Genomic DNA, 13,398 nt, shown 5'->3' with positions numbered 1-13,398 from the left:
GGGTTTTTCGCAAAGACCGGTATTGATTATGAAGAAACGTACTCCCAGCAATAAATACAACCACGTTTCGTTATCTAATTAGTCTTGCAATACATGAAAAAATTATATATGCAATTAATGGATGTTATTCAGCTGTACTTACATGGCCAAATAGATAATAATATATATATGAAAGTCCCAGAAGGACTTAAGATGCATGAAGCATACAATTCGAATTCTCGGGGCATGTATTCAATTAAGTTACAAAGATCTTTGTATGGTTTTGAAATAATCTGGGCGTATGTGGTATCATCGCCTCAGTGAATATTTGTCAAAAGAATGGTATAAGAATGACCCTATTTGCCCATGTGTGTTCCTCATCAAGAAATCCAAAAAGGGATACGTGATAATTAGGGGCATATGTTGATGATTTAAATATAATTGGAACTCTGAAGAGCTTCAAATACCGATTAATTATTTAAAGAAAGAATTTGAAATGAAAGATCTTGGGAGAACAAAAATTTTGTCTTGGACTGCGATTCGAGCACTTAGAGAATGATGTTTTTATCCACCAATCAACATATCTGAGAAAAGGATTTTTGTAGCGATTTAATATGGATAAAGCATATCCATTAACAAGCCCTATGGTTGTTTGATCCCTTCATATTCATAAAGACCCTTTTAGACCTCAGGAAGATAATGAAGAATTACTTGGTACTGAAGTACCATATCTTAGTGCAATTGGTGCCTTGATGTATCTTGCTAATTGTACTCGGCCAGATATAGCTTTCGCTATAAATTTATTATCAAGATACAGTTCTGCACCAACACGAAGACATTGGAATGGTATTAAACATATACTACGTTATCTTCGAGGAACAGTTGATATGGGATTATTTTATACACATGAATCAAAGAGACAATTAGTTGGATATGCAGATGCGGGATATTTATCTGATCCGCATAAAGCCCAATCACAAACTGGTTATGTGTTTACACATGGGGGAGCGGCTATATCATGGCGTTCTATGAAACAAAATATAGCTGCTACTTCTTCAAATCATGCAGAAATACTTGCAATTCATTAAGCAAGTTGTGAATATATTTGGTTGAGATTAATGACACACCATATTCAAGAAAATTGTGGTTTGTTGTCCCAGAAGGACAGCCCAACAATATTATATGAAGACAATGCAGCTTGTATAGCTCAATTGAAAGGAGGATACATTAAAGGCGATAGAACAAAACATATATCACCGAAGTTATTTTTCACACATGATCTTGAGAAAAATGGTGATATCTATATTCAGAAAATACAATCCAGTGAAAATCCTGCAAATTTATTCACTAAGGCATTACCCACATTAACTTTTGAAAAGTTTGTTCGCAAGATTGGGATGCGTCTCCTCAGGGATCTTCAATAATGTTCTCTTCAAGGGGAGTCAGTACTCTAGCTGTCTATCTTTTTCATCGTCATGGTTTTTGTCCCATGGATTTTTCTGACAAGGTTTTAATGAGCCAGTGATGGGCGTGATATCGAGAAAAGTTGTACTCTTTTTCCTTCACTAAAATTTTTTCCCACTGGTTTTTTTTTTCCTAGTAAGGTTTTAACGAGACAATTCCTATATAATGGACATTCAAAAGGGAGTGTTATGAAACATTAAGAAATGAATGCCCATTATGTTTTTTACAAACTCCTCTTGACTCTTGGCGTTTCATTTGCCAAAAGCTTATTCGGTTTCAAATTTAAACCCTATATATATATATATATATACTCAAAAAGAATGAAAAATAATAACAACAAGAAAGAGAACTTCCTCTATTGTATATTTGTTCTATGTTCGTCTTGATATATTATATAGGTTTATAACAACAATCAAAATTTCAAACATATTATAATTTTAAATTAATAATATGTCCAGATTTTCAAAAAAATAAAAAAATAAAAAAATATGTCTAGAAAAACATAATATTTTTAAAGATTTCATTAAAAAAATATATTACAGAAAGGATTGTGATTTTAAATTAAAATGTTTATATCCTTATATGGTTAGTTGTCCAATAATTAATTGTGTATATATTATTTTCGTTTTGCAACTGCTGGGCTCTTCTAAATAAATAGATAGAGTTCATAGGTGCAAATCTCATATGAAGCAAAATTTGGTAAATGAAATTTATTTACTGAAGTATTGCAAGCCACACCTCAAAACAACCATGATAAGATGTTGCATTGTATGTCCTTTCTAAAATTATTTTTCTTTAAAAACATAATTATATCAACCCAAAGAATAAAGTTTAACCTCATTTAAATGGAACTAATTCAATGTATGATTTGTCTAGTTTTTTTAGTTTCATTTATTATTTTAGTTTCCTCCAACATCTTAATAAAATCAACCCAAAAATAAAATTTAACCTCATTTAAATGGAACTATTTCAATGAATGATTTATCTTGTTTTATGAGTTAACCGACACAACTTATACAACATTAGATAACCAACCTATTTATCAGGGGCAATCATTTACCTTTATATATATATATATATATATATATATATATATATATATAATCATATTCACAAGTCACACATTTGAGACCCAGTCATACAATTTTGATTGAAATAAGACTTCAAAAACTATATTTTCTAATAATCCTAAATTCCATATACACAAATAAAAAAATAAAAAAAAAAATAAAAAAAAAAATGAGAGAAAGGACCTAAACTCAATGTTGGCAAAATTGAGTGAAATATGCATAAAACTAACAGATAATCAAAAAGGGACCTTGGATAAGAAGGGATAAAGAATCCTCACAAGTTAGCAAGCACTTGCACCAGGAGCTACAGCAAGGGAGCACAGAGCTCTCAACATCTGTTATTTAAAAACACAAAAAAACGCTACATAGCTTAACATATGTTTCGACACTTCTTAGATAACTCTCAAATGGAGCTTGATGTTCAGAATTTAACAATTACTCAGTGCCCATTCCTTTGTTTTAAAGGACTTCTTGAACAAATGAGTTTTTACCAGAGAAAAATGAAAGAGAATAAAAATGGTGATAACAATGTCTTATTTAGCCTGTGGATGAGAAGCTATAAAGTCGACAGCTAGGCTGATTGAATTTATCTTATCTGCTTCGTTGTCAGGGATCTCAAACCCAAATTCTTCTTCCAAAGCCATGACGATCTCTACAGCATCCAAGCTATCAAGACCAAGGTCATTGTGGAAATGAGCATTTGGAGTAACCTACAAAGCCATAAAGAATGAAGGGTAAAAAAAAAGTGGCTGCCCAAGTAGGGTAAAAAAAAACAAAACATGTTTTGTATTTGTCAGTTTCAATAAGATCGCACAACATGGGGTTTTTGCCAACAAACTTACCATTGCAGCCATAAAAAATATTGCTTGTTACAAAAGAGACAAACAAATGAAAATAACATAAAACAACAGATGAATAAATTGTTTGCTGTGAAAGACTAGTGAACAAAATCACATTAGAAATTGCCATAACCAAAAAAAGGAAAAATAAAAAAAAAAACTGTTAGCTGTGAAAGATTAGCGAATATAATTATGCCAAATTTTAAACACTAGGTGTCCGCCATCAAATAAATATGATCAGATGATCAACAATGAATACATGAATAATACCAAACAGCAACTATAGCTACTGGACTACACACTATCGGATATCAGAAATGTATATAACCCTAACAGTTGGAAGCATTCTGACTAGGATCTACTTAGAACCTTTCAAGGTGGAACCTTTAAAGTCATTGGCCATTCAATCAGAGTTCCACTTCAAAGAAAAACATCAATGATATGAAGCATTCTAGCAATTTTTGGTAATTTGGTGAACTATGAAACTCAGCTTAATCAACCATTAAACAAGCCCAAATTTTAGCTTTGGATCTTACCTCAACCAAGATTCAACAAATGGATGTTACTCCTATTCATATTTATAATAGTATAACAAATGGCAATTTGAAAATCAACAGAAATACCATGGAAAAGATCAGAACTAATTTACTAATTATGAATTGGCATTTGATAATCAAAGAAAGGAAGCCAAGTGATGCACATGGAAATTGGAAATCTAGATATTGCACAAATTGAGAGCAATCTTACTAATATCTAGAACAATCACTAATCTCTAGAAATGAGCGTCAAGGCAATTCTTACTAATATCTAAAACAATCTTTTAGGCCTTGAAGAACAACAAGTGCATGAAAGAAATGATTTAATTTCTTCCCTTTCTCAAGCTCAATGCTTTTCACAATCCAATACTAAAAACAACCATATAGGTCATGACCAAACTGATTCAATCTAAAAACAAATACAAAAATGCATATGCACTTCAATTTGAAAATGCCAGACCGACTAACTAAAACAAATGTATACAGTAGAAAATTTACAAATCCAACAAATTCCTGATCCAAAACCAAATCTAATTTCAATCAATTAAAACTATAAATTCTTGCCAGATCCATCATAAACCACAAACTTAGAAAGTTCAAGGCATTCGAGGTCAAAAATCTTATAAATTTTGCTAACAATTCACTAATACCAAAGGCCAATTCAATCTAACAGAAGTTAATCTATAACCAAAAAATTGAATCATGTCCACAGAATCAATCAATCGAATAGAATAAATAAGAAAAACCAATAAAATTCAGAACACCGAAATGATTCCAACCAAAACCCTAGAAATCGAGAGTAGTGAGGAATTAGGGTGTGGGATGATCACCTTCGAAGGTTCAACCTTCTGAAAGTTCTTGACGACGGTGATGACCCGATCGGTCACCTCAGACTTGTCAAGGAACGATCCCTTCACCTCCTCGGAGAAGAATCGCCCGAACACACGAGAGATGGATATGGCCGGAACCTGCAGAGGAGAAAGCGAAGCCCTAACCCTGAGGTGTTTCAGTACAGCGCTTCGCACGGCCGCCATTGCTGGAGCTCTGAGATCTCTCTCGCGCGAAGGAGGAGGAACAGAGTGATCAAATGATCGGCGGTCGAGCAGCCGAATGCTTATCAGAGGAGGGTTTTGGAGTTTTTTGCGAAAAACCCCCTATAAACTATAATAATAATAATAATAAGGGGGCAATTGAAAATATAGCTTCGTAAGATTATATTTATTTAAATAATTTATAGTTGAAAATCAACTTATGAATTTTATAAAATTTTAAATTAATTTTTAGTAATAAATAATAAATAATATAATTCTTTTATAAAAATTTTAGGTGATCTTTGGTTTAAGGAGTTTAAAATAAGAATATTATTTTTACAAAGGGTACCTAATAATAATAATAATAATAATAATACATTCTTGGGATAAAATTTATAATAAAACAAAACTTTTTTTTATAATGGAAGATATTTGATTTATAACAATTGAGTTAGAAATAATTTTATATATTTTTGTCATTTTATAATTTGATTATTTAATAAAACTATGGTATTTATATCTCACACAACATGCTAAAATTGTCAATTTTTTTTTTTAATAACTATGAAGGTTAAATGTGCTCAAGCAAGAGTCATAAAGCTAAATGTGATTTTGAGTTATTTTAAAATATCAAAAAAACAAAAATAAATAAATAAATTAGAATTTCAATCATTTTAATATTAAATAAATATTTTTTGACGTTAAATGGTTCAATTTGCTTCATTAACCATTGTTTTTGTCTGAATTTTTCCTTATTCAAATCATTGGTTTTATAAGTTTGTCAATCAAAATGAGAAGTATAAGCGAGGACTGATATAAAATATATTAACTATGAAAGCATCATTATTTAATTTAAAAAAATAAATAAATAATTTTAATTAGGAACTCGACCAAAATTAACATAATTTGCATTCTAATAAAATAACTAATAGTTTTTATTTTTAATCAGTTTAATTTAAAAATATATAGATTTTGATATATAAATTTACATCCATCACCTTCAACTTTCATTCATCAAATATATTTCATTACATTGAGCTTATGATACAAGTGATGCCTTTTTTTTCTTCTCTTTAAAAAAAATGTAAAACATCATCATTTTCCTCTAACTAAATGAAAGCTGTCTCTCACTTCCCTTGTTTCTGAATTCACAAACTGCAATTCAAATCAAAACAAAAATTAGTCAATTAATCATATAAAAAAACACATTAAGATCTGATAATTTTGTTTTTTTTTTTTTATTTTTGTAATGAATTAACCTCTAATTTTAGATCATTTTTAGTTGCATGAAGCCTTGCATAACCAAATTCAGAAATCCTCTTCAAGCTCCAACTGTTGTTAACCTGAAACAAATTAAAATATTAACGACTTCAAAATCATTTAATTAAAAAATCAAATTTGAGCATTAAATTCAGTTAAATGCTTACATCTTGTGGAAATTCATCCAAAGTGAAGCCTGCCATTCCAATAACTACTTGAACTGGTGCAGTGTAATTACTGCTGTTATAAGCATCAGTACCATCTTCATCTTCGTCGGCATTCCTTTGCAATCACCGTCAAAAACGGCGCATGTTCGCTCGTAGTTATGTACATGACCAAAGAGGACCAAATCCACCTACCAATTGTTCCAATAAATTTATTTTCTCTAAAGATAAAAGGCCATGAATAGATAATAAACAAAATGCAAGGATTATACCTTGTTGTCCATTAGAAGTGGCTCAACAGCTTCAACAAAATCAGAATCTACACTTGGTAGGATACCATCTTGCGATGAATACATTGGCCGATGTCTACAAATATAATATGTTTGAATAGTAAATAGATCAAATGATCGATTACAAATATATATATATATATATATTACATTATAAAAGTTTTGATTTACCCTGTGAAAATAACCCATGGTGTTCTTGATCTGTCAACTGATTTTAGATCATTCTTCATCCATTTGTACTACAAAATGATTAAAACCAAAGGAAGAAGTTAGAAATATAAAGTATCAGTGATACATTAGTGAAATTTAATGACCCACTTGTTCAGAATTTTCAGTCCAATCATGCTCGGTAGAAATCACAGTGAAATGAACACTCGCTTGCTCAATTGAGTACCACGGTTTATCCTTTGAAGAAGTCGGCATTTGAAAGTACGTCTCGTAAGCAACTCCACACTCACCGCCCGAGTCTGGTGTCACATAAACCGATCCCGAGTCCGCATAATCCCTGTAATTCATGTTTGATTTTGATAATATTTGAAAATTTTGTATTATCTGAACTCAATTCAACTCACAAACTTAAGCTAATTGAATGAGAAATGCAGGCTTATATATTCAAATCTATATTTTTAAAATCAATCAACATTAGACTATTAGTTACTCTTGTAAGTTTTAGTACAGCTTATGAACATTTAGACAAAGGACATAAACCAAAACTATGCTTTTAAAAGGTACCATTTGAATTGCCAAAAAAATTCATACCTTTCATGGTTACCAATTGCTGTCATATAAGATACATGGGATGCAATTGGAGTGATGAGACTAAGGAAAAAGTCCCATTCCACTAAGAAACCAGTTGCATAACTTATATCACCAATATGGAAAACTGAATCAACATTCCCAGATGAAACTTCATCTGCCATTGCTTTAATTACAGATAATGATCCTGGCTGCAAAAATTTCCATTAAAAAATTCCATTAATTTAAATGCAATTAATCAATTTATTTCTCACCAAAATAGTGATTCCTTTTTTTAAAATTTAAAAAAAGAAAAAAGAAAAAAAGAAACCTGAATGTAATGTTCAAGAGAAGGGTCTAATGGAGCCTTTCCCATGTCACCAAAAGCAAGAAATTTCAGTTCATCTGATCCCGCAGCTGGTGGAGTTGTGAACTGAATTTCATCACTCCATCCAACAGAATCACTGTAAAATTAAATCTCAGAATCAATTTGCATTAATGAAAAAATTGCCTTGATTAATCAGTTAAATGGTGTGTAATTTGATGAATTTATTCCTTTCTAAATCTAATTCAGATTTAAATTGTCTTCATGATAATATAAAATTAAATAAATCAAGATCAGAATCCATGCTAATCCTAAAAGATTATATATATAGAACAGCACTAGGGATCACCAAATCAATTGTTTGTTTTTTTAAAACCTAACCCATCAACATGTATGGGAAAGAACAGATAGATTGGAAGTATCATTGCGGTTTCTTTTAAGCAAATTCATATTAGTTCCAATTCCTCCGTTTTTCTTGCCCACTCTATTAAGTTTGTGTAATTAGTATGACATGTTTAGATGTCATACATTGGTAATTTTTAACATACCTTCCGTATTTGTAAGAGTATGTTTGTGAAGGCTGAAGGCCAGTCATTACTGCAGAATGAATGAAGCCAGGATCATGCCATCCAAAATCCTTGGCAGGACTTTCAGGAACTCCACCTACCAATATTCAAATTAATCAAATTAATGAAATTAAGTTATTAACAAAGTTTTCAGATGATTAATTGAGGATTAAATTTGAAAAATTAAAGGGAAATGAACTCACTGCACATATCACTGTTACTGAAAGTGGAAACTTTAGATTTTTGCAGAGTTTCCATTTTTATACTTGACATTTTTGAGGGTGCTTGTCTCCACTTACCCATGTCACCCTCATCTACAAAAATTATATCCAAAATAATTAATTTAGTATCACCACGTGTATCATATTTTTAGACAAATGCATGAAAAAGAATATGTTTTTAAATTCAAAGTTTCAAATAAAATAAAAAAATTCAAATTCTTGTAAATCCGGTCATTATTCATTTTGATCAATCAAGTAAAATATATATATATATATATATAAAAAGTAAGCAAACTAGTTTTTACACTATACACTAAGTTGGGAGAGGGATTCATACTCCCAACCTCCTGCATGGGACTCTCGTGCCCTACTGGTTGAGCTATATTAACATTTAGTCTTTTAAAATAGTTATTTTCTTTTTTATTTCCAAGACTACCAAAACAAAGTCTGATGTTTTTATATTAATATGGTAGTCAATCAATCTATTATTAATTAAAAAACTCCAACCCGTTCTGATAAAACATCATACTTAGATTGATCTTTCAAACCAAGCTCGAGCTGAGCTTTTGAGCTCAAAATTAATTTCTCAATCAAGATCAATAGCTTGAAATAGATAAATATATTATAATATATATATATATATAAATAATATTATATTAAAAATATTACATAATTTGTGGTGTTTATCATTAAAAATAAAAACCAAGCTATCAATAAGAGCTAGGTGTCAAACTAAATTGAACCATATTTGAATTCTCAAAAATAAATTAATTCTATTTTAATTTTAAATTAAATCAAACGTATCTCAAATTAATTTTTTGATCTAATTTCCCAGTCAAAAAGGTCATCAAGCTCGGCTAATTTACAACCTTACAAATGAGTCGGCATGAGCCCACATGACTCACGTTATCAAATATTGAAAGGGTCAAAACAAACACTTTTCTTTTGCCATTTTAGAGACCAAAACAAACACGGAACCGAAACAAAAAGAATATAAACGATAAATTTACCGAAGTTCCGGTGGATTCAATGCTGGAGAGATGAGCATGAAGAGGAGAAGAAGGATTGGAGAAGCTAATGGGTTGAGTTCTTTTGAGAATGCATGGAATGTCAAAGCCTCCAGTGAAGAACACTAAACTCAATGTCTGTTCTTATGTTGATAACATGAAAAGATATTGAGCCACTGCTATGTGCTGCACAAGCACTTTCCATCTAATCCTGATTCTTTGCATTCCTTCCTCTTGCATTTTAAGTAGGATGGGTCATTGCTTAAGTATTGTCCCTGAAATCAAAATTATATATATATATATATATATATATTTTATCTTCAATTTATAATAAACATATGTATGTCTCCATTGTAATAGTTGAGCGATAATAAACATATGTATGTCTCCATTGTAATAGTTGAGCGATAAGACATTTCGACTCTGACGAGAGGTCGAGCTTCCAGCTCTCTCAAAAACATGGTTGAAAAGCATAATGATTAAGAAAATTTTTGCTAAATGACCTTATGGTTTGATCTCTTATCAATTAGAGACTTGTGGTTTGAGTTAGTAACGTTCTAGTCATCTGTAATCTTAAATCGCGCTGTAGAAAATGTGTCAAAGCAACGCTAACTCCATTAACTCTGCTAACGTGGCATAAAATGGACTTGAATTTACTTTTTGTACATATTTACATTACTAAAATATGTACTAATAAGAACCAATCATGTTCATTTGTATAGTATTTAAAATTATTAAAAGTTATAATTGGAGGTAAACTTAAATAGTTCTTAATTCGTTCGTGTTTTAGTAATGTAAATAAAGGGCAAAAGTAAATTCAAGTTTAAATTAGACGAGTTAAATATTTTTAGTATTTTTACAAATAATTTAGATTACATAATACTAAAATATTACAATTTAAATCACAATTCCTGAATTCATAAAGAAGCTAACCATAAGTTATTATAGCAAAATTCCTTCGTAAAACATATGCATGTGTGAGATGGCTTTGTTGACACTATCAAAATATATATATATATATATATTAATATTTGATGCAAAGTAGTATATATATTTATCAGTATTTTTATATATACTCCCTGTAGTTAGAGAGTTCTACATAAAAATTTTATAAAAAAAGCATGGCACCCTTTGACAGAAAATGATAGGGCGGTTTTGTCTTTTCGTTATAATAGTTTAAGCCAATATCTAGTCAAATATATATGTCAATATATATATACATATACATATATATACACACACAAAAGCATATATATATATATATATTATAAACTATGAAGTCGGACATAAATATATATATATATATATACTGAGTCGGCTAATTATATGTATGTGAACTAGCGTGAACCTCACAGGATAATGGCAAAAAGAAGAGGCAAATCACTAAGGTCTCCTGTTTGCTTGTAATAAATTGTACTCAGAGGACAAGCCAGAAACACTGTTTACAAACATATAAACAAATAAACAAAAACAAAACATTAACATGCATATAAACATATCAACAAAAACAATTACTCAATATTAGAAGGAGAGATCATGGCAATCCAATCCAACTCATCAGGAATAACAACACCAGAGACAGTCACCGTAACGTTCTCCTCATCAGCCAAACCAGAAGCACTAGATACATTAATAGCAAGAAAGGGTTTCAGGTCCGGACAATCTTGCAAAAACCTTCTATTAATTAGTCGAAAATCTGAGATCCCTGTATGGTTCTTTAACTCTGATATCGTATTTTTGCTAATGATCAAAGATGGTGATGAAGAAAAAGCCGAAGAAATCGAAATAAAAAAGCCGAAGAAAAAGAAGAAGAGCAAGAACAAGAACAAAGACTTCTTCTCCATGATATTTTGCTTCACTTAACTTTGTTTTATGATACTTTAGGTATGATACTTATGTGCGTGTGTGTGTATATATATATATATTGATATGAAGGTGGAATAATTAAGGTTTTATTCCGATGGACCCGTTCAGAAGAATGAGACGTGTTTCGATGGTAAAGAGAAGGGATAGTGTTGGAATAAACGAAATATAAAAATTATATATATATATATAGATTAGAATATAATTAAGGTTATTAATAAGATATTATATATTTTTCTATAACTAGGTTCACGTTGAAGATTAAGGAAGAGACGTGTTGTTGGAGATGCTTGGGTGGTCACATTCTGCTTATTTATTTATTTATTTATGGGAATTATAATATTAAGCATTGCGCTTTGCATGTTTATGGGATCTGGAAGAGAGCTGTTCCAATTTCTAAGGGTTTCTTTACTTTTTTTTATTTTTATTTTTTATTTTTAAAACTATTTAATTTTTTTTTGTTAGGTGTGTGTGTGTGTGTGAATTCTTTTTTGAAATATTTTGTTTTGGTTTTTTTTTTTTCATAATTGCATGTAATTATGTCTTTCAACTCCTAACTAACTATGGTTGACTTTATTTAACTAAAGATATGAAATGACTTTAATGCCCTCAAATTAAGCTGAAAGAAACAAAACAAAAACATCTCGGACTTGTCTATTCTCGTATGGCTGGGATGAGAAGAAAGATCAAAGGTTTGGATTTTATACTTTATAAAACAATTATTCACTTTATAAAACAAAATTTATATCTTATTAATTTCTCTATATATTTTTTATATTGGAACAAAATTATCAAAAATTTAAATTATGGTGGAGAACAATATTGGGAAAATTTTAAACTATAGGAAATAATCTTAACTCTCGAAATATTATTAATTTGAGGAGATATCTGCAAGTAATGTGAAGTGTGGGCTCCTCTGTTTCCATCCGTTTTGATTTGGATTGGCGGGATAAAAAGCAGTGGATCACAAATCAAATTTTAATATTTTAGTAGACTTTCGAGCGATTGTGGGTTCATGACTTCCATTAGGGCAAGACCCTAATGTTAATTACCCCGGACGTTGTCACTGAGAACCTCCGATTAAGAAAAATAAATGTGAAGAAAGAAACAAACTCTTACAAATAAATTTTTATTCATGAATTCATAGTTTTTCAGATTAAAAAGTACAAGAAATTTGGAATTTAATCATCTTGACACACAATAATTGTAGCCTTTTATCTCCTTCCAATCTATTTTGCCAGAATCGCGCTTGACTTTTTGTTGACTTTTGGTCTCGCCAACTCGTAAAATGCATCTAAACGACTTAAAACACGTGGAGCTGGCTTGATATGAATCGATCGACTGACTGAACTGATTTGAATTTCTCAGTTCTCGCTGTGAACTTGAACTGTAACCTCCACGCTGATCCCCGAGGTTGTCGAGCCCATTTGTTGACTTGGAAACTCGATTTGATTTTGAACTTTGCATCTTGGGACTTGATTTCGGAACTCTGATTTGATTTTTCATAAGCTTCGCTTTCGGGCTTGTGAGCTTTTTGCAACTGTGAACCTCCAACACTTTAACTTTGAGGTTGTTGAGCTCATTTGTTGATTCGTTTGAAACTTTGAAACTTAGATCTTTTGACATTTGACCTTTTCCATCTTAGATTTTTGATTTTGAACTTGATTTGATTTTTCATAAGCTTTAACTTTTCATGCTTATGAAGCTATTTACAACTTCGTGAACTCTCCAACGCTTTATCCTTGAGGTTGTTGAGCTCATTTTGTTGATTTATTTGGAACTTGGATCTTTGATTTTGCATCTTTGATTTAATTTGGATTTCAAGTCTGTGGATTCCCTATGTTGATGAATCGCAAACTTTGTTTGACCTTTCATAAACTTAATCTGCTTGTGAGCTTTTGCAAACTATGAACTCTTCAGCGCCTTAACTTTGAGGTTGTTGAACTCATTTGTTGACTTGTTTTGAAACTTGGAACTTGGACTTTTCAGGTTATCATCTTGAATTTGATTTGGAACTTGATTTGATTTTTATAAGCTTCGGCCTTGGC

The 13,398-nt window shown here is 30.7% G+C and overlaps 1 protein-coding gene and 1 pseudogene across 1 annotated transcript; both read right to left on the bottom strand.

Moving 5' to 3' along the window:
• Nucleotides 1-2,767: 2,767 nt before the first annotated feature.
• Nucleotides 2,768-4,986, bottom strand: LOC120262963 (acyl carrier protein 2, mitochondrial-like). Its single transcript, XM_039270883.1, has 2 exons — nucleotides 4,719-4,986; nucleotides 2,768-3,223 (listed from the first exon to the last, which is right to left on the bottom strand). Exons 1-2 carry the CDS (start codon nucleotides 4,920-4,922, stop codon nucleotides 3,047-3,049), a joined length of 381 nt encoding a protein of 126 aa, XP_039126817.1. The 5' UTR covers nucleotides 4,923-4,986; the 3' UTR covers nucleotides 2,768-3,046.
• Nucleotides 4,987-5,918: 932 nt separating this feature from the next.
• On the bottom strand, nucleotides 5,919-9,614 carry LOC120263860 (annotated as a pseudogene).
• Between the last annotated feature and the right edge of the window lie 3,784 nt (nucleotides 9,615-13,398).

The sequence above is a fragment of the Dioscorea cayenensis genome, chromosome 6 (genome assembly GCF_009730915.1).
Source record: "Dioscorea cayenensis subsp. rotundata cultivar TDr96_F1 chromosome 6, TDr96_F1_v2_PseudoChromosome.rev07_lg8_w22 25.fasta, whole genome shotgun sequence".
Taxonomy (NCBI): Eukaryota; Viridiplantae; Streptophyta; class Magnoliopsida; order Dioscoreales; family Dioscoreaceae; genus Dioscorea; species Dioscorea cayenensis.
Note: the sequence above shows the minus strand (reverse complement) of the source record. Positions and strands in the feature narration are given on the sequence as shown.